Source organism: Harpia harpyja, chromosome 10, assembly GCF_026419915.1.
Source record: "Harpia harpyja isolate bHarHar1 chromosome 10, bHarHar1 primary haplotype, whole genome shotgun sequence".
Taxonomy (NCBI): domain Eukaryota; kingdom Metazoa; phylum Chordata; class Aves; order Accipitriformes; family Accipitridae; genus Harpia; species Harpia harpyja.
In genome coordinates, this window is record NC_068949.1 from 361,475 (window position 1) to 380,607 (window position 19,133).

Here is a 19,133-nt window from a genome sequence, read left to right on the forward strand (position 1 = left end):
GAGCTGTAGTCTTCTCCGGGCGCCGTCAAGCGAAACGCGACGGCGGCTTTTGCGACGGCGGCGCCGTAAAGCGCGACGTGTTGTTGACAGCGGCGGGCGGAGTAGGAAGTGAGTGTGGATGGGACCGGGACCGGGACCACGGAGGGGAGCGGGGAGCCGGGTGTGTGTGGGGGTTAGGGGTCATTTCTGAGGGGGGGGGGGGCGGCGTGGGGGTTGGGAGGGCTGGGGCCTTGCGGGGGGCTGTGAGGGGAATGGGGCCTTGGGGGGGGGAATAGAGCCTTGTGGGGGGATGTGGGGGGCAATGGGGCATTGTGGGGGGGGGATAGAGCCTTTTGGGGGCCATGTTGGCGGGGAATGGGTCCTTGTCGGGGGGGATAGGGCTTTGTCGGGGGCTGTGTGGGGGAAATGGGGCCTTCTGGGGGGGAATGGGCCCTTGCAGGGGGCTGTGTGGGGGGAATGAGGCCTTTTGGGGGGCTGTAGCGTGTGGAGGAGGCTGTAGGGAGAGGGCTGGGGGGGTAGGGGGAGAATCCTCTGGAGGAAGGGTCAGGGCTCGGGGCGGGGGGGGGGCCGTGCCCTGCGGTGCTCGGGGTGGTGTGGTGGTGAGGGAGGGAGCTGTCAAGAAACTTCTGGAAAATAGGAAGGGGGGGGTCGCAGAAAGCTGAGGCTGAAGGGTGGCGGCGGAGGGGGGGGCTTGGTCCGGGCTCTCTGAAGGGTGCCGGGGTCCCACACCCTAATGCAGCACTCCCCCCACCCCCAGCTTGGCCCGGCAAGAGACAGAGACATGAGCAAAGCCAGGAGGATGCCGCCGGGCCACGGTGCCGTCATCGCCAGGCAGGTACGGGCCGCTTCCCCCCCTCCTCGCCCCGGTGTGCACCGAACCCTGGCACCCTTGGGATGCTGGGTGTGCCCCCCCCACCCCAGCCCGCGTGGGAGGGAAAGGTCGACGCCATAAACAGCTCTTCGGCAGGCAGAGGGAAACCTGAGCTGTCCTGGGCAGGGCTGCTGGGTGCTTTCCTGCCACACCTCCTGTGTGGGGACATCGGTCGGTTTTGGTTAAACGGGTGCTAATGGTGATGCCAGCTGTTCCCATTGCAGGGTTTGTGTCACTGAGCTGGGAGCATCTGCACTGTCTGTTATCTTTATTTAAGTGTTTTAATTAGTTTAAATGCTTTTATTTGCTTTGTTGCCTTGTGGATCACTGTGGCGGGGTCACTCGGGGCACTGTGGGCTCAATTCCGAACCATGGGGCACGCTGGCTTCCACTCCCAAAGGATCCACGTCAATCCCCCCCTTCCCTCTGCTGGATCCCGGGGGATCCCCTCGCACTAACGAGGCATCGTTAGCGTCATGCCCTCAGGGCTGTCCCTCCCTCTCCCTTCCCGCAGATGGGTTTGCTGGTGGACCTCTCTCCGGAGGGGACAGCAGGGGATGACACCAGAGATGATGCCGCAGAGCTGGAGGCTGAGCTGCTGGCGCTGGTGGGAGGCCGAGCTGTGCCAGGAGAGAAGCCCAAGGGGAAAAGTGAGTGCTGCCGCTGCAGGGGGCTCATCTGCTGTCAGTTTCTGGGATAATTAATAACGGCATGTAGAAAGCGGCTCCTCTTGGGTTGTTTCTGTCTCCACCCCGGGCTGGACTCCCCTGCACGTGGGCTTAAACCATCAAGAAACAGGTACGTGGCCCCAAAAAACCCTTCGTGCTGTTTCTGCTCCTCCAGCCCCTTTGCCGATGGAGGCGATTGAGAAGATGGCCGCCCTCTGCATGAAGGACACGGACGAGGAGGAGGAGGGGGATGACGAAGAAGAGCTGGAAGATGAAGACGATCTCATGGTGAGAAGGGGTTGAGCCCCCAGGGAAGCTCTGGTCTCTGCGCCTCTGTTGCTGGGGCTTCATTCCTTGGGATCGCCTTATCCCATAAAAGGGCTTTTCTGCCCTGGATTGTTGCTGATGAAACTCCCGGCGCTTTGCAGGCCGAGCTGCAGGAGGTGCTGGGTGAAGGGGAAGGGAGCACGGATGCACCGGTGCCTCCCACCAAGGTACAACGTGTCTTTTGGCTCCGCTTCTGTTGTGTTGGTACCAGATCCGGCCCTTTTTAGCCTTTCGTGTTGTTTTGTTCGTTTCCCTGACGAGAAAACGTGACTCTGTCACATGAACCTGCTCCCCAGAGAGGTAAAAAACTTTCCTGGGGGTCGGGGGAGGAGCCAGGTTCTCTCTGCCTTGTCCTCAGTAATGAGCAGCGTTGGAAAATGTGAGCGTGGAGGCAGGATTAGCAAATTTATTGGAATCTATGAGAAATAAGTCTCTGACAATCCCCTTTTTAGTTGTTCTCAGGCAATCCCTGTTTATTAGCAGCTGTCGGGGTTCTCCTGCTGCTCCTTGGGGCTGTTCCTTGAGCCTGCAGAGGCTGTAAAATCACGGTGCAGATCAGGAAGGGTGGCTGCGCCAGACCTGGCGTGAGCCAGAGCCAGGCGCCGAGCCACTGAGTCTGCTCCGAGCCCCCGATCCGAACAGATATCGGCGGTGGGGGTAGCCCGGGTCTCGCTGGGTCGATCCGAGCGTTTCTTCTCGGGGTGGCTGCAGGTGCCGGAGGCGCCTCCGGAGCCCAGCGACATCGAGTCCACGCTGGCGGAGCGGGCAGACATGTACCGGACGGCCATCGCCAACGCCAAGCAGGCCGGGGACAGCTCCAGGGTGCGGCGCTACGAGAGGGGCCTCAAGGGTGAGCCAAAATCACGGGCCTGAGGGCTCATGGGACTCTGACACAAAGCCCTCAGTTTTCCTTGAATCTTTAATCAAATGAAACCGTTTGATCTTGAATCCTGGCTGAGCTCAGCCGGTGTTTCTGAACTCGGGGGTTTTGCGCTTCCGGCTGAGCTCTGGCCTCTCCCCGCAGCCGTGAGCCCATCCAGCTCCCCACAGGCATTACTTGGAGTTCTTGGAAAATCAGGTCATCGTAATTTCGGTGCTTAATTGTAGGCCGTTAACGTAAACCTGAGACACACGTGGGGCAGCCGCCTGCAATATAATTATCTCTGAGACCACGTAAGCACAGTGAGCTCCAGTTGAACATCTTACCCTGCTGCAGCGCTGGCTAAAACATGACCTCGAGGTCCCGATTCCTTGTGGTTATTAAAACCCTTTGAATAGTCTTAGATTATTTTTTCCTATTTTTTATTTTGAGCCCTGTTTTCCCCTCCAGGCCATTTCCCCCTTGGTTGAGCCCCTTCTGCCACGCTCAGGTCTTTCCTGCACCCTGTTTTGATGCAGAGCCCTCCCTGACCCCCTGAAGCAGGATTGTGTATTGCGTCTGGGCTGTGACTCGCGAGAGGGTGATGTCTTTCACCATTAAGAGCATTTTTTTGGAGCCTGTGAGGCTCCCTGAGGAAACCTGGGGGTAGTGCTGCCTTGTCAGGAGCAGAGCTCGCCCTTCCCCTTGGATTTTGTCTGCCGGCAGAGCTATGTGGTCCAGAGCGAGGCAGCTGGGCCTCTCGCATGGGCTGGGAGAGGAGGCAGCTGAAGAGGTTTGGGGGGGGGGCGCGAAATAAGGAGCTTGTAGAGTTGGGGGCTGGATTCCCAACCAGTGAGAAACCCCCAGCGCACGGCCCAAGTTTGGGCTCTGTTTTTAGGCAGACGTTGGGTTTTCCCACCTCCAGCGCCTTTGCTGCTGTCCTGGCAGGCTCTGAGGTTTGTCTTTTCACAGAGGTAGAGGAATACCAGAGTGACAGAGGGCTTTACTACTGTGCATGTTCCTTCAGACGCTGGAGAACATGCTGGCCTCCGTCAAGAAGGGAAAAAAGATCAACGAGGAGGAAATCCCCCCTCCAGTGGCGCTGGGGAAGGGTGCGAGCTCCCCGCAGCCCTCCCCGGCGTCCCCCCTGCCAGCCGCCTGCCCCGGCTCCCCGCAGCCGCCTCCGCAGCCACCCGCTGCATCTGCCTCCAAGCCGCAGCCGCCCCCCAAGTCTCCCAAAGCCTCAGGTCCTGCCCGTCAGCTCTCCGGAGGTGAAACCATCTCCTCCCTTGCCATCTTCCCACCCAGGCAAAGGTTTGGCTTGTTCTTCTGCTCTGGAGATGGCTGTACCCCGCTGCTGATGGGGAAACGGCAACACTGCTCTTCTCTCTGCTTCCCCAGGCTCCGACCGTGCCAGCGCCGAGGCACTGTTGCGGGGGCCGGCAGCGGGAGTACAAGCTTGCGGCACTGCACGCCAAGCAGCGTGGAGACCTGGAGATGGCCACAAAGTACTACCGGGTCGCAAAGGTAAGGCTCTGCGTGGCTGGGCACGCATCGGGCAGCCAGAGTGGCCTGAATTTCCCTCCCTGTTCAATATTGGCGCAAATCTCCCACTTTTCGTGGCTCTGTAGTAAAACAAGGGTCCGTCGGGCTGGCTGGGGCTGTCTGCAAAACTCAGTACAGAAAAAGAGCAAGCTTTTCTCTTTTCCTGGTGATTTTTCAGAGCTTTGACTCCTTGCTCGAAGCGGCAGGGAATGGCCAGGCCGGTGGAGCTGAGCAGTGTGCCGCCTCCTCCCGGTAAGACCCAAAACCTTGCCAGGGAGCAGCGGGGAGCGTTCGTACCCCCTTTTCGGAGGGTCGAGAAAGCCAGCATGGCTGTTCTGCTCATCCTGGCGGATGCAGCAATTACCTCGCTGCTCATTTGCGGGTGCCAATCGCTTCCTTCTCCACAGACCAGCTGCCAAAGGAGTTGTCGCCTGGCCAGCCGCAGCCTGCCGCAGCGGTGCCTGTGCCAGAAGTTAAACCAGCATCTCCCGCGGCAGGTTAGAAGCCCCAACAGCTAATTTCTAACCCCAAATTGCTCTCTAAGGAAAGGGACATTCAAAGAGAAAGGCAATTGAAGCTTTTCTCCGGCTCTCCCCAAAAACAGACGTTCCCCCCCCCTCCCCGGGATGTGCTGGAGGCTCTGCAGCAGAGGATGGAGCGGTACAAGACGGCGGCGGCGCAGGCCAAGAGCAAGGGAGATGACCGGAAGGCCCGGATGCATGAGCGCATCGTCAAGGTGCGGCAGCCGCGCGCTCTGCCAGCCGGCGCGGTGCTGCTGGCCCCGCCGTGGCCCTGCTCAGCCTCCGCTTTCCCTTCCAGCAATACCAGGACGCCATCCGGGCGCACAAAGCTGGGAAAACGGTGGATTTCTTGGAGCTGCCCGTTCCGCCAGGTATTTTCCCTGTCCATTTCGTGGCGAGCGCTTCTCAGGGCTGTTTCCCAAAGCTGGCGTGCTGCGAGGAGGAAGATTTGGACCCCTCCAGCCCAGCGAGGTGGGGAAGCCTTTGGTACCACCCAGCCTTTCCCCTTTGCACCCCTCTTGGCCAGGCTTCCAGCCTATCCAGGGCATGGAGACACCGTCCGGAGACCAAAGCATCGCTGGAGTGCTGGAAACAGCCATGAAGCTGGCCAGCCAGGAGGTCCACGAGGAGGAAGATGGTGCTGAAAAGGCAAAGGTCGGGGTTTCTGGGGACTCGGGGCCCCCTGTCTGACTCCCCCCGCTGCCGCAGGAATCCAAAACAGAGAGCGGGGAGTGCTCTCGAGGGTACGCCCGGCCCTCCCGCGCCTGAGGAGCGGACGTTTCGTGTTCTCCCTATTGCAGCCCCCTCTGATGCCATCCCTTCTGTTCCCGGCACAGCCTGCCGCCAGCCCTGCCCCAGTGAGAGCCGCTGCCGCCTCCCAGCCCAAGCAGCCACCGCCGCCTCCCCAAACCTCCTCTGCGGGTGCCCCCAATTCTGCTGGAGTGGCCAAACCAGCCCCCAAAACCACCGCGAAAGGTACTGGCCTGAACCAACGCTCAGTCCTCGCTGAGTCTGACCGCGCTGGGGGGATGACGGGACCGGGGTGAGGATGCTGAGCCCCCCTCTTCCCCCGTAGCCCAGCAGCAGCTGGCATTCCTGGAAGGCAGGAGGAAGCAGCTGATGCAGGCCGCCCTCCGTGCCAAGCAGAAGAACGACATTGAGGGGGCAAAGCTCTTCCTGCGCCAGGCCAAAGGGCTGGACCCCATGATCGAGGCCTCGCAGAACGGCTTGCCTGTCGATATAACCAAGGTCAGGGGTTTTTTTAGGTTTGTGGCTCTGGGCAGGCTCCTCGTGTCACAGATCTGACCCCTTCCCTCCGCTCCAGGTCCCCGAAGCCCCCGTGAACAAGGAGGACTTTGTGCTTGTGCAGCGTCGGGGGGTGCACATCTCTCCCGAGGCAGCCAGCCAGTACCTGGAGCTGATGAAGCTGATCCGGCAGCAGCACGAGGTAGTGGAGCCCAGGGGACGGCCAAAAAATAGGGTTATTTTGGCTGCATGTGGGGAGAGATTGAGAACGAGGCGGGCAGGACGCCATGTGGGGCTGCGTGAAGTGTGCAATGAAAGAGGGGAGACCTGGGGGGGGGGGGGGGGGTCCTTCCTCACTGTAGATGAGGAAGGAAGGATAGTGAGGAGGAAGGAAATGAGCTGCTTCCCTCGCCAAGGGCAGGGTGCTTTAAATCTCGGCATAAATCGAGGCTGAGTTTGGACTGATGCGGGGTTTTCTGCTGGAGAAGAAACCTCCAGGCTGGAGCGGGACACTCGGGAAAGGGGCGATGCCTCTGGGCTTGGAAAACCCAGCACCAACGTGTCCGGGGAGCGCTGGGTCGGGTGGATCTGGCATTGGGGCTGCCATGGCTGCCCAAGGAGCTCTGCTCCTCTGTGGCCGCCCAGGCCAGGAGGCCGGCGGGATGCAGAAACCTTCCTCTTCTCTCCTCTTCCTCCCAGATGTGCATGAATTACTCCAAGCAGTTCACTCACCTGGGGAACATTGCGGAGACGACCAAGTGAGTCTGCCGGCCAGTGCACGCGGCGTTTGTCTGCTGGGGTGGTGCGGGCAGGCAGAGAGGGCAGGATTGCCACAGGGGGAGGCACCTTCCTCGCCACGAGAGCGCGGTGGTGCCGAGGAAGATGAGGACGTTGCCATAAGCCGCTCTCCCGCCAGGTTTGAGAAGCTGGCTGAGGACTGCAAGCAGAACATGGAGATCCTGAAGCAGGCCCACGCCCGGGGCTTCCCGCTGCCCAAGTACCATTATGAGCAACGAACCTTCAGCGTCATCAAGTAGGGGCTCGCTGGCTGAGCGCGGCTTCCGCAGGCGAGGAAGGACGGGCGGGCGCTGATGGGATTCTTCCACTCTCTCCGTCCACAGGATCTTTCCGGAGCTGAACAGCAACGACATGGTGCTGTCGATAGTGAAAGGGATCAACCTCCCGGCACCGCCAGGTGAGAGAAAACGAGGGGAGAGTGCAGGACGGCCGTGACTGCGGAGACCTCCCCAGCTCGGGCTACGCTGCTCGGCTGTAGGCACCGGCCCAGAGGGCTCGCGGCAGCTTGCAAGCCACCGGCACTGCCCTGGCAGCTGTCAGCCGGCGCTTGGCGGCTGGGGATCCTTGCCGTGGTGGGGAGGAGGGAGCGCTGGGGTTTGCTTGTTTCCCCCTTGCTGTGCCGGGTGCCCGCTGACAACTGTCTTTTTTCTTAATTACCTGCTGTTAAAATGCCCCGGGGGCGGCTGGGCCCCTCGCCAGCGCTCATTAACGTGCACTGCTTCCCCGGCTGTTCTCACCCGCGGGGAGTGGTGAGGACATGGCGATGGTCCTGCCAAAGCCCCGATATGCCAGGCGGGCTCCCCAAGGAGCAGCAGGCAGCTGTCTGTGCTGGCAGAGCTTAGGGACAGTGCGGGGGCCCAGGGAGGACCGTGAATCCTCTGCCGCGGCAACCTGCCAGTGGTTGGCACCGCCGGCATGGCACTCACGCCGTGTTGGCCTTGCAGGTGTGGCTCCCAACGATCTGGACGCCTTCGTGCGCTTCGAGTTCCCCTACCCCAACGCGGTAAGTCGGCATCCCTCTGCCGTGCTCCCCGGCCGAACGGCTCAGCCCTCACCCTCCCGCCTTCACCTTGGCAGGAGGAAGCTCAAAAAGACAAGACCAACGTGATCAAAAACACCGATTGTCCCGGTAAGTGCCCCGTTCTGCCCTTCCCGAGAGGCGGGGAGGGGGCTGGTACCAAGGGAGTGACATGAAGGCTCCATGCAGTCACTGCAGAGCGTGCCAAGGCTCTGGGCTGAGAATCGTTAGCATGACAGGGAGGCGTAATTAACGCGGCTCTGCTCCTGGCCCCCATCTCGTTGGGGGCTCGGCGCTGCTCCTCCTGTTGATGCTGCGGTTTTGGTGCGGTGGTTCCCTTGGCAGAGTTCAAGGAGCAGTTCAAGCTGTACATGAATCGAGGGCACCGGGGGCTCCGGCGGGTCCTTCAGACCAAAGGCATCAAGTTTGAAGTGGCACATAAAGGGTAAGAGACCGAGGTTTTCCCCCCTCTTCTGGCTGCCCCGAGCTGGTTTTACCCCTCTCCGCTCTCCCAGGGGGCTGTTCAAGACGGACCGTGTCATCGGCACAGCCCAGCTCAAGCTGGAGGCACTGGAGACGGCGTGCGAGGTTCGGGAGATCATTGAGGTGAGGAGCACCGGGGCCCGTCACCCCCTCCACCGCCATCTCTTGGGGGTGGACACCGTCTCTCCGGTTCGTCAATGGGATTTCCCTCCTCTCTCCGGTTTGTTAACGGTATTTCCCTCCTCTCTCCCAGCTGCTGGATGGCCGCCGGCCCACGGGGGGGAAGCTGGAAGTGATCGTGCGGATCAGGGAGCCCCTGAGCTCCCAGCAGCTGGAGACGAGGACGGAGCGCTGGCTGGTCATCAACCCCAGCACCATGCCCCCGGTAAGTGCCGCGGTGGGTGCCGGATACCGCCCGCAGGCCCCAGTTGCCCTCGGGCTCCCCATCCATTAAATAAACGCCGCGGCGGGGGGGGGAAACACCCTCTTAAACCCGGCTCTCCCTCCAGGTTGCCGTCCCCAAACCCAAACCGGTCGTCGCTCCCGCAAAGGAAGTGAACAACAGGCGAGTGCCAGGGGGCTGCCTGGCAAGTGCCGCGGTGCGGCGGCACCGCCGGCAGGGCACGCCGGGGCGGCGGGGGCTCGGCACCCCCTTTCGGGGGCTGTTTGGGGGTTGACCGGAGCGGTTGGTGGGATCCAGATCATCCTTGGGGGGACCAGGCTGGGATGGGGACATGATGCCGGCACGGCAGGTGCCGTTCACCGTCTCTCCTCTCCGTCTTTCCTTCCCTTTCAGGACAGCCATCTGCTCGGTGCTGTAGCGAGGCCGGCCCTGCCTGCACCTCTTCTCCTCCTCTTCCTCCTCTTCTTCCTCCACGGGGCCTGCTTTTGCCCAAAGGGGCGCAGGCCAGAGCCGCAGCCCAGGAAAACTCTGATTTCTGGACACCTTGTCCTGCTCCATCCCTTCCTCAGTGGCTGCTCCCACCCCCAATCCGGGGGTGTCCCAATCCGGGGTCTCTGTGCTCGCTGTTGCCGATGAGGCTGGTTTGGCAGCTGGGGAGCGGCACAGAGTGGGAATTAAACCCCCCCCCGCCCTGTCCGGCTGCAGGAGGAGAGGAGAAAAAGGGCAGGCATCGCATGGAGGAGAGGAGCGAGGACCAAGGTGGGAGATGAGGAGCAAGGAGGGGAGGGCTGGGTACCCCCCCCACGGCCAGTCGCCCCCCCCCCCCTCCCCGGGACCCCCGTTCCTCTCCTTCCCAGCCAACCGGCCTGCGCTGGCAGATGGTGTCCTGAAAGGACGGGGCTGGGGGTACATCGCGGGCCGAGCCTGGGGGGCTGGGGGGGGGGGCCACCGCCCCCTCCCCATCCTCCCCGCACCTCACCCGGGGCTGTCTCCCCCCTCCCCGCAGCAGGGCCGTGCCGGCGTTGCCCAGCCTCAACCTGCTGGCCTTCGACCAGGAGAAGCTGGAGAGGAAGGTGAGCCCCGCCGACGCTGTGCCCACGGCGTTTGGGGGGATCCCCTCACCGCTGCATCCCCCCCACCACCGTCACCACCACGTGTGTATGTCATGTCCCCCCCCCCCCCCCGCGCTCCCTGTCCCCGCAGATGCTGGCGTACAGGCAGGCGCAGCGGCCGGTCCCCCCCGAGCTGCGGGAGCAGTACCAGGACATCGCCCGGCGCAGCCAGATCCTGCGGTCACGCCTGCAGCATGGCGACCCCCCCTTCCGCAAAGGTGAGGTGCCTGCGTAGTGTGTGTGTGTGGGGGGGCATGGTGCGGGTGTCCATGCCTGCCCCCCCCGACTCTATTTTCCCCTTTTTTCTCCTCTTTTTAGAGTACCTGGCCCAGCTGGAGCGGTACCTGCAGCTCTACACTGAGACGGCGAGGCGCCTGGGCACCGAGGGCAACCGGGTGAGGCAGCCCCCCCTCCCCAAAACCGCCGTGGGGTACACCAGCACCCAAGGGTGCTATTGGAGGGGGGGGGCCCCCACTCATCCCCCCCCGACATTTCCTTCTCGGCAGGACGCGGCCAAGGAAGCGCTGTACAAGAGGAACCTGGTGGAGAGCGAGGTGAGGGGCAGGCCTGGGGGGGGGGGGATGTCTTTCTGGGGGTCCCCCCTGCTCCCCCTCACTGCCCCCCTCTTCTCTTCCAGCTCCAAAAGTTCCGCCGATGAGCTGCCCCCCCCCACCCCGGGGCTGGGACCAAATGGGGGTGCAGGCGCTTTGGGGGGGGGGGGGCACACACGGGACAACCCCCCCCTCCCCAGGTGCTGCTGTGACAATCACAGGGATCAGAGCTGCTACGTGTCCCCCCCCGGTCCTTCCCCCTGGGGACACAATGACACTAACCCCCCCCCTCACCCACTCCCGGGGTCCCCGTCCGTCCCCCCCACACACCAAAAAGCACTTTGCCCCCCTCCCGCGGCGGCCGGGTGGGCAGGGACCCCCTCTCCCCCCCCACCCCGTCCCCCCCTCCCCCGTCACCCCTCCAAGTGCCTGTCCCCAGGGGCTGGGCTGCGCAACGGGTTTATTTTGTGCTTTCACACACAAATCTATAAAGTTTTTAAGAAGAAAAAGCCGGGGTTCGGTGAATTCCCCCCCCAGCCGCGTCCGGGGAGGGGGGCGCTAGGACCCTCGGGCGCGGCCCGGGCCTGGTGCTGCCGCCCGTCCCCGTCGTCATGGTAACGGCTGCCGCCAGGCCCCGCCCACTCCCCAGGGACCGCCCCCACCCCGCCGGTGCCTCTTCGCCATAGCAACCCGCTCCGGTGCGGACGGGCGGGAGGGTGGCCCAATCACGGCGCGGGTGCTGCGGTCCTATTGGTCTTAGCGCGTCGCCGGGGTGGGACGCGTTGGGGATGGAAGGCGGCGACGGGCCAATGGAGAGGGGGGTGCCCGCCTCGAGCCGCCGGGTCCCCCAATGAGAGGCGCGGGCGGTGGAGGGGTGGCCAATGGGCGCGCGGCGTGGGCGGGCCGTCGGCGGCGGGCTGGGGCGCTCCGGAAGCTGAGGGGGCCGGGGGAAAATGGCGCCCAGCTCGAAATCGGAGCGGGGCGGCCCGGGGGGAAAGCGGGGCCCGGCGGGGGCGGCGGGCGGGTCCTCGGCCGGGTCGGGCCCGCGGGGCCGCCGCGAACACGTCGTGAGGCAGCTCGACCGCGTCAAGGTGAGCGGGGGGCGGCGGGGAACATGGCGGGGGGCGGCGGGGGGCCTGAGGGGAGGATGGGACGGCTGAGGGGGCTCTGAGGGAGATGGCGGGGGGGGGGGGTACGGCAGGGGGCTGAGGAGGGAGGGACACTGCACCGGGTGTCGGGGGAGACAGGGCGGGGGTCCCTGGGGGGGGCGGTCGTGGTTGGGGGGGGGGGCCCTGATTTGGGGGTCTGTGAGGGGTTTGGGGGGACACGGGGACGGGCGGGGGGAACCCGGGGGGGTTCTGGAGAGGGGCGATGGTGGGAGGGGGGTGTTGGGGGATGGAGGTGGGTGTGTGGTGGGGAGGGTTGGGGGGGGGGGTGGCTGGAGGCCGGGGGGGGTCCCTGATGGCGCTGCCCCCCCCCCCCCAGATCAGCGGGCAGCTCTCGCCCCGGCTCTTCCGCAAGCTGCCGCCGCGGGTCTGCGTCTCCCTGAAGAGCATCGTGGACGAGGACTTTCTGTGCGCGGGGTGAGGGTCTGGCGAGGGGTGGGGGGCACACGGGGCGGCCCCCCCATCTGCGGGGGGGGGGGGGGGGTGCGCCAGGCTGAGGCTGCTGCGTGTGTCTCCCCGTCTCCCCCCCAGGCACATCTTCCTCGGGTTCTCCAAGTGCGGCCGCTACGTCCTGTCCTACACCAGCAACAGCGGCGACGACGACTTCTCCTTCTACATCTACCATCTCTACTGGTGGGAGTTCAACGTCCACAGCAAGCTCAGACTGGTACCCGCACCCACCCGCCTCCGCCGGACAGACGGATGGACGGACACCCCCCTCCCTCCCGGGAGCTTCCCCTGGCGTTTGGGGGGGGGCCCCCCCACCCGCAGCCACCCCCTCCCACCGCGTCCCCTCCCACAGGTGCGGCAGGTTCGGCTCTTCCAGGACGAGGAGATCTACAGCGACCTGTACCTGACGGTCTGCGAGTGGCCCAGCGACTCCTCCAAGGTCATCGTCTTCGGCTTCAAGTGAGCGCGTGTCCCCCCCCCCACCTCGCCACCGTGTCCGTCCCCCCCCCCCACGGGGGCTGCCTTCTCACCGCTCCACCCCCACCCCCCCCAGCACCCGCTCCGCCAACGGCCTCCTCGTCAACATGATGATGATGAGCGACGAGAACCACCGTGACATTTACATCAGCGCCGTGGCCATGCCGCCCCCCCGACACTGCCCCGGCTGCCGGGACATGGCCCTCGCCCACCCCGGTGAGCCCCCGCCGTGCCGCCGAACCTTTCCCCCCCCCCCGAAACCCACGCCATGGGGCCACCACCGGCCCGGCCCCCTGCCCCGACCCCCCCGCTGAGGCATCGCTTCTCCCCGGCTGCCCGCAGGCGACCGGCAGGCGCACTGCCTGCGGCACGGCTTCATGCTGCACACCAAGTACCAGGTGGTGTACCCCTTCCCCACCTTCCAGCCCGCCTTCCAGCTCAAGAAGGACCAGGTCGTGCTGCTCAAACACCAGCTACTCCCTGGTGGCCTGCGCCGTCGCCGTCCACGCCGCAGGTACGGCACCGCCGGGACCCCCGCCGTGCCTCACCGGGACACCCCCCCCCTCGCCGTAACCTCCCGGCTCCTTCCGCAGGCGACAGCAGCTCTTGCCAAATCCTCTACGAGCGTCGGAGCCCGCCGGTGCCCTGTCGCCGGGCGGGATGCGTCCCGCCGCGGCCGGAGGAGCCGGGGGAGCGGGAAGGGGCCGGGACGCCGGCGCAGCCCCTCGCCGGTCGGGCGGCATCGGGGGACGGGCAGGGCCGGGCGGGCGCGGGCTCTCCCCCGCCGTGGCCAAAGCCAAAGAGTTCGTGGCCGACATCTTCCGGCGTGCCAAGGAGGCCACGGGGCCGACGCCGGCCGGCGGGGGGGGCGAGGAGGAGGAGGAGGAGGACGAGGAGGAAGGCGACGGTGGCGGCACTGCTGCCACCCGGCTTCGAGTGCCGCCCCCTGCCCGTCCCCGCCGCTGCCCCCCCCCCTGCTCGGGGCCGGCCGGCTCGGGGCGCTGCCCGCCTGCACCCCGCCTCCCCCCGGGGGGACGGCAGCCCCCCGGGCGAGCCCCCCCCTGCCCCCGGCCCCCCGTGCACCCCCCCCGCGCCCCCCCCCCGAGCCCGGCTACGTCAACTACACCAAACTGCGCTACGTGCTGGAGCCCGGCGAGCCCGCCGTGCCCGAGGAGGGTGAGCTGCCGGCGGGGCGACTCGGGGTCCCCTCGGGGGTGCCCCCCCCCCCCGCTTTAGGCCCCCCCCCTCACCCTGTTTGCCCCCCCCAGAATACGAGGACGACAAGATCTCGCTGCCCTTTGTTGTCACCGACCTGCGTGGGCGCAGCCTGAAGCCGCTGAAGGAGCGGGCGACGGCGCAGGTGAGTGGGGGGGCGGCTTTGGGGTGACCCCCCCCTCCCCGCCCAGTGCAGCGCCGCAGGGGGGTGATGGGCGCCTCCCCCCCCCCCAGGGGCAGTACCTGACGGTGGAGCAACTGACACTGGACTTCGAATACGTCATTAACGAGGTGATCCGTAACGATGCTGCCTGGTCCCGCCAGTTCTGCTCCTTCAGCGACTACGACATCGTCATCCTTGAGGTGGGGGCAGGGATGCGATGGGGGCCCGCCCCAGGGCCCCCCCCGGCCCCTCCAGCTCATCCTGACCCCCCCCCGCCTTGTCCCCCCCCAGGTGTGCCCCGAGACCAACCAGGTCATCATCAACATCGGGCTGCTGCTCCTGGCCTTCCCCTCGCCCGACGAGGAGGGACAGCTTCGGTGAGGGGACGGGGGGGGCCACGAGCGACGCCCCCCACCCTAAAACACCCCCCCCCACGCCCCCCCCAGCTGAGCCCCCTCCTCCCGCAGACCAAAGACCTACCACACCAGCCTGAAGGTCGCCTGGGACCTCAACACCGGCACCTTCGTCACCGTCAGCGTGGGGGACCTCACCGAGGTCAAGGGACAGACGAGGTGGGGACGCGGGGGGGCGCAATTTGGGGGGCAATTTGGGGGGCTGGGGTCATTTGGGGGGGCTGGGGGGGGCTGGAGGACCTGTGGCTGGTGCCAGGCTGCGGGGTGTCGTGGCAATTTGGGGTGGGGTGGGGGGCTCAGGGTGCTGGGATGGACCCCCAGACCCCCCCCAAAAAAACCTGGCCCCCCCACCCCACCCCAGCGGCAGCGTCTGGAGCTCGTACCGCAAGGGCTGCGTGGACACGGTGATGAAGTGGCTCGTCCCCGAGAGCAGCGGCCGCTACGTCAACAGGATGACGAACGAGGCGCTGCACAAAGGTGGGGCCGGGGGGGGGGGGTGTCCCTGGGGGGTCCCGGGGGGGGGCAGTCCCCTCCCACCACTCACACCCCCCCTCTGCCCCCAGGCTGCTCCCTGAAGGTGCTGGCAGACAACGAGCGCTACACCTGGATCGTGCTGTAGGGCCCCCCAGGGCGGCGGGGGGGGTTGGTGTTCCCCCCCCGTTTTGGGGCCGTTTGGGGTTTTTGTTTGTTTTTTGTTAGTTTTTTTTTTCTCTCCTTTTTCCGTTCAGTGTTTCAACGGGGGGGGGAAGGCAGGGCACCCCAAGGAGGCTGGACCCCCCCTCCCCCCCAGCAGCCCCCCTTCCTAATAAATATTCCCATTTCCACATCTCCAGCGCCTTCATTCACCGGGGTTTTGGGGTGAATCCTGGCGGTTTTGGGACCCCCCCCGTGTTGTCGTTCCCCCCCCCTCCCCAGCGGCACAGGGAGGGGCAGGGGGCAAAGACCACGGCGGATTTTATTCCTCTTAAGAAAGAACTACAAAAGGTAGAAAACAGCGTCTGCGGGGGAGGACGACACTGGGAGGGGGGGGAGGGCGTGGGGGGGCCCCTGCCCCCCCCCCAAAATAGAGGTTTTTCACACGGGCTCTTGATTGCGGCCACAAACACCGACCCCTCCCCCCGGGGGGGGGCCCCGGGACACGCGGGGGGGGGCAGGGGGGGTACAAAAGCACAGAATTGATCGAAAACTAGAATATCTAATACGGGGGGAGGGGGGGGAGGGGGCTGAAGCCTGGGGGGGGGGCTGGGGGGGCCCCTTCATGCAGGGGGGGGGTCCTGGCATAAGGCAGCGGGGGTGGGGGGGTGTTTGGCACTGGGGGGGTGGGGCGGGGGGGGGGCTGGGGGGGAGTTGCCCCCCAACATTGTTCCGGGGGGGGGGGGGGGGCGGGGGCAGCATCCAGGATTCCCCCGGGGTCTCTGTGATTTCCCCCCCCCAGCAGTCTCTGTGCCCCCCCCCCCCCAGCATTTACCCCCCCCCCAAAGGGTCCCTAAGTTGCCCCCCCCCCCCGGGGAGGGGCCATCCCCAAATCCTGCGATTCCCTTTGCTGGAGCAGCAGGGCCCCCCCGCGCCCCCCCCCGTGTCCATCCCCTCGGGGGGGCCGGGGGGGCTTTGGCACACGATCCCGGCGCGTTGCTTAAGGCACATTGTCGCCGCTGAGCGACTCCCGCGGCCCCCCCGGGCCCCCCCCCCCGCCGGGGAGCTGCGGGGAGGGGGGGACGCGGGGGACCCAGGCAGGGGTGAAAGCGCGGGGGGGGCGGGAGGGTACCCGGGCGGGGGGGGCCCTCAGCTGGAGGGCAGGCCTGGACGAAGAGGCCGCGGGCATCGGTGCGGGGGAGCTTGGCCGGCGGCTCCAGGGGGTCGGGGGCCAGTGCCGCCCCCTCCCCCGCCCCCAGCCCCATCTCCTGCGGCAGCTCCTCATCGCTCTCCTCCTCTTCTTCCTCCTCCTCGTCTGGTGGGGGGACAGCAGGGGTGGGGTCGGGGTGGTGTGACCTGGCCAGCACCCCCAGCGCCCCCCCCGCCCCGTTGAAACCCTGCCACTGCCCGTGGCAACGGGCTGAGCAGGGGTACCATCAGTAGGTTCCAGAGTTAACACACACACAGAGTCATGACGCTGCCATCAGTAGATTTCAGCGTACACATACACACACACACACACGGAGCAATGCAGCTGTCACCAGTAGGTTTCAGAGTTAACGTGCACAGACGCACACACAGGGCTGCTACCAGCAGGGTTCAGAGTTAAGACACAGAGAGAGCTGTCATCCCTAAGTTTCAGAGCTCACACGCACAGAGCTGTCGCCAGTAGGGTTCAGAGTTAACAACACACATAGTGCTGGGCAGTGCCATGGTGGGGGGGTGACACACACACTTACCTTTGTCGGGGGTCCAGGGAGTTGAGGGAGCTCGTCAGGTTGGCAAACTGCGGGCAGAGCGCGACGGTGAGGCCCTGGGGCAGGGCGGGGGGGACGACACACGCTGACGCGCCCCCCCCGTGACCCCCCCAGCCCCTCACCTCTCCCATGACGGCGATGGGGCTCTGCCCGCGGGCCTGCGCCACGCGGTGCTCCACCAGGTAGTACATGTACTCGTCGTAGAGCAGCCGGATCAGGTGGAAGGAGCCGAAGCTGGCGGCGCTGCGCAGGGTCAGGTCCCGGATCACCATCGAGCTGCGGCGCGGGCAGGAAAGACGGACGGCGACGGCGTCACCGGGGCGGCGACGGCGGCCGGGGTGGGGGGGGGTGGGGGCGGTGTGTGTCTGTGGGGTGGGGTTGGGGGGGGGGGGCACCCACCTGTAGAAGGACCACTTGAGGAGGAAGAGCTTGGCGGCGCGGGGGAAGCCGGGGGTGCCCTGGTGGGGTTTGAGGACGCGGGCGACGACGGCGTCCAGCCAGGCCGCCCACTGCTCCAGCGAGTTCTGCTGCTGCAGCGTCGCCTTGAAGTCCTGCTCCAGCCGCTGCACCACCCGGTCCTCGCACCGGCACACCCACGAGGCCTGCTCCTGCCGGGGCGGGGGGGGGCACGGCGTGGGGGTCGGGGCAGGCTCGGATTCCCCCCCCCACACACGCAGCAGCGCGGCCCCTGACCCCTCCCCGGTGCGCCCCCCAACCCCACCCTGCCGTGGCCTGGGGACCCTCTGCTGAGGTGGGGGGGGTTGTTGCTGGGGGGGGGACACACGACTTGGGGGGCAGGAGCGGCTCTGTGGGGCTCCCTGGAGCCATGGGACAGCTGGGCCCCACAACCCTGGGGTGTACCCCAGACCCAAAACAAATCCCCCAGTCCCCCAAAAAAAAACCCCAGCTCCCCAAAAAAAACCCTCAGCCCCACAGCACACCCCAGCCCCAAAACAAACCCCCAGCCCCAAAACACACCCCCACAGCAGCACCCAAAGGCATGCCAGAGCCCCCCTGCCATTACTTTTTTTTGGGGGGGGGAGAAGCCTGGTGTCCAAACCCCCAGCCCCAAAACACACCCTCAGCCCCACTGCACACCCCAGCCCCAAAACAAACCCCCCAGCCCCCCCAAAAAACCCCCAGCCCCCCAAAAAACCCCCAGCCCCAAAACACACCCTCAGCCCCGAAACAAACCCCCAGCCCCAAAACACACCCCCCAGCCCCCCCAAAAACCCCCAGCCCCACAGCACACCCCAGCCCTGCAGCACACCCCCCAGCCCCAAAACACACCCCCAGCCCCACAGCAGCACCCAAAGGCATCCCAGAGCCCCCCTGCCATTACTTCTTTTTGGGGGGGGGGGGGGGACGGGAGAAGCCCGGGTGTCCTGCCCCGTCCCCAAAGGGCCCCACTGCCCTGACCCCCACGTCCCATCCAGCAAGAGCCCCGGCGTGTCCCTCACCCCCCCTCCCCCCCCAGCCCTCCCTTTTTCCCCATTTTTGGGGGGGGGGCCCCGCGGCGGCACCTGGACGTTGGCGAAGTCGACCCGGTTGAGGTCGCTGAGCATCTGGTTGATCTGGGCCGTGTTCTGCAGGACGGCGCGCGCCGCCTGCGCCAGGTGGTTGAGGGACGTGTAGCGCCGCAGCGTCTGGGCAAAGGCACTTGCTGCCGCCACCTGCGGGGAGTTTTGGGGCCGGGGGGGGGGAGATGGGGGTCAGCGCCGGGCTGGGGGGGGGGGGGGGGCACCCCGCGGTCCCCCCCCCGCCACGCTGTTCCCCCCTCCGCCTTACCTTCACGCGGACCATCTCCTCGGGATGTTCATCATGGCGTTCGTTAGCCAGCTCTCCAAACTCTTGGCGAAATTTCGGATCGCTTGCGTCAAGGCACCTGGGGGAGGAGGAAGGGGGGGGAGGGTGAGGTGGGGGAGAGGGTGAGGGTCCGGGGGGGGGGGGCAGGGGTCACGGGGGACTCACTGGGGATGGGCCCGGAGGACGTCGGGGATGAGGATCTCCACCAGCCCCTGGTAGAGCGCGTGGTCGCAGTCCTTGGCCCACCTGAGGACGGGCTCGTATTTGGAGAGGACGACCAGGCGGCTCTTGGGCAGGCGCTTCTCCGCCTCGTCGTGGCTACGGGGACAACCGCCGGCGTCACCGGGGAAAGGCTGGGGTGGGGGAAGCCCACCGCGGCGCGTTGCCCCCCCCCCCCCGCCCCCGCCGCCCTCCCCACTCACACTGCGACGGGGGCGGCCTCGCTGGGCTGGCTCAGGCTGCACCTCCAGAAGGTTTTCCACAGCGTCTCCACCAGCGTGAACTGGAGGTTTATCATCACGTCCACGATGGCCTGGGGAGGGGTGGGGGGGGGTGGGGGGGATGTAGGGGGGGCAATGGAGGGTGTCAGGGGGTTCCCCCGAGGCCAGGAAAGGGGGGGTGGGGGGGATTTGGGGGAAGGGGCGGGGGTCGC

General features: G+C 66.1%; 3 protein-coding genes across 3 annotated transcripts in view; 2 read left to right on the plus strand and 1 right to left on the minus strand.

The window, feature by feature from the left end:
* Positions 1–65: 65 nt before the first annotated feature.
* Positions 66–10,926, plus strand: CC2D1A (coiled-coil and C2 domain containing 1A). The gene is given in 33 exon segments (XM_052799744.1): positions 66–160; positions 758–835; positions 1,386–1,521; positions 1,715–1,827; positions 1,968–2,033; positions 2,578–2,713; positions 3,751–4,034; positions 4,127–4,252; positions 4,449–4,487; positions 4,489–4,522; positions 4,678–4,767; positions 4,848–4,885; positions 4,887–5,006; positions 5,090–5,162; positions 5,318–5,445; positions 5,592–5,766; positions 5,867–6,039; positions 6,116–6,238; positions 6,736–6,794; positions 6,953–7,069; positions 7,158–7,231; positions 7,779–7,837; positions 7,912–7,963; positions 8,198–8,297; positions 8,368–8,458; positions 8,589–8,720; positions 8,845–8,934; positions 9,271–9,497; positions 9,745–9,811; positions 9,942–10,068; positions 10,169–10,245; positions 10,357–10,404; positions 10,488–10,926. Coding segments are annotated over 33 exon segments (3,315 nt in total). The 5' UTR covers positions 66–118; the 3' UTR covers positions 10,509–10,926.
* A 32-nt stretch (positions 10,927–10,958) lies between these two features.
* On the plus strand, positions 10,959–15,111 carry DCAF15 (DDB1 and CUL4 associated factor 15). Its single transcript, XM_052799521.1, is given in 16 exon segments — positions 10,959–11,492; positions 11,887–11,984; positions 12,099–12,234; positions 12,370–12,476; positions 12,571–12,710; positions 12,837–12,958; positions 12,960–13,008; positions 13,088–13,203; positions 13,206–13,446; positions 13,536–13,670; positions 13,763–13,854; positions 13,944–14,072; positions 14,164–14,249; positions 14,340–14,444; positions 14,647–14,762; positions 14,849–15,111. Coding segments are annotated over 16 exon segments (1,866 nt in total). The 5' UTR covers positions 10,959–11,354; the 3' UTR covers positions 14,905–15,111.
* Positions 15,112–15,748: 637 nt separating this feature from the next.
* RFX1 (regulatory factor X1) overlaps positions 15,749–19,133 on the minus strand; it is a 4,478-nt gene continuing 1,093 nt past the window's right edge. Inside the window, exons 2-9 of the mRNA XM_052799745.1 lie at positions 18,904–19,013; positions 18,647–18,799; positions 18,464–18,560; positions 18,199–18,348; positions 17,075–17,283; positions 16,798–16,951; positions 16,658–16,704; positions 15,749–16,233 (exon numbers count right to left, since the gene is read on the minus strand). Coding sequence (XP_052655705.1) covers positions 16,200–16,233; positions 16,658–16,704; positions 16,798–16,951; positions 17,075–17,283; positions 18,199–18,348; positions 18,464–18,560; positions 18,647–18,799; positions 18,904–19,013 — 954 coding nt within the window. The 3' untranslated portion in view covers positions 15,749–16,199. The remainder of the gene's footprint in view (positions 16,234–16,657; positions 16,705–16,797; positions 16,952–17,074; positions 17,284–18,198; positions 18,349–18,463; positions 18,561–18,646; positions 18,800–18,903; positions 19,014–19,133) is intronic.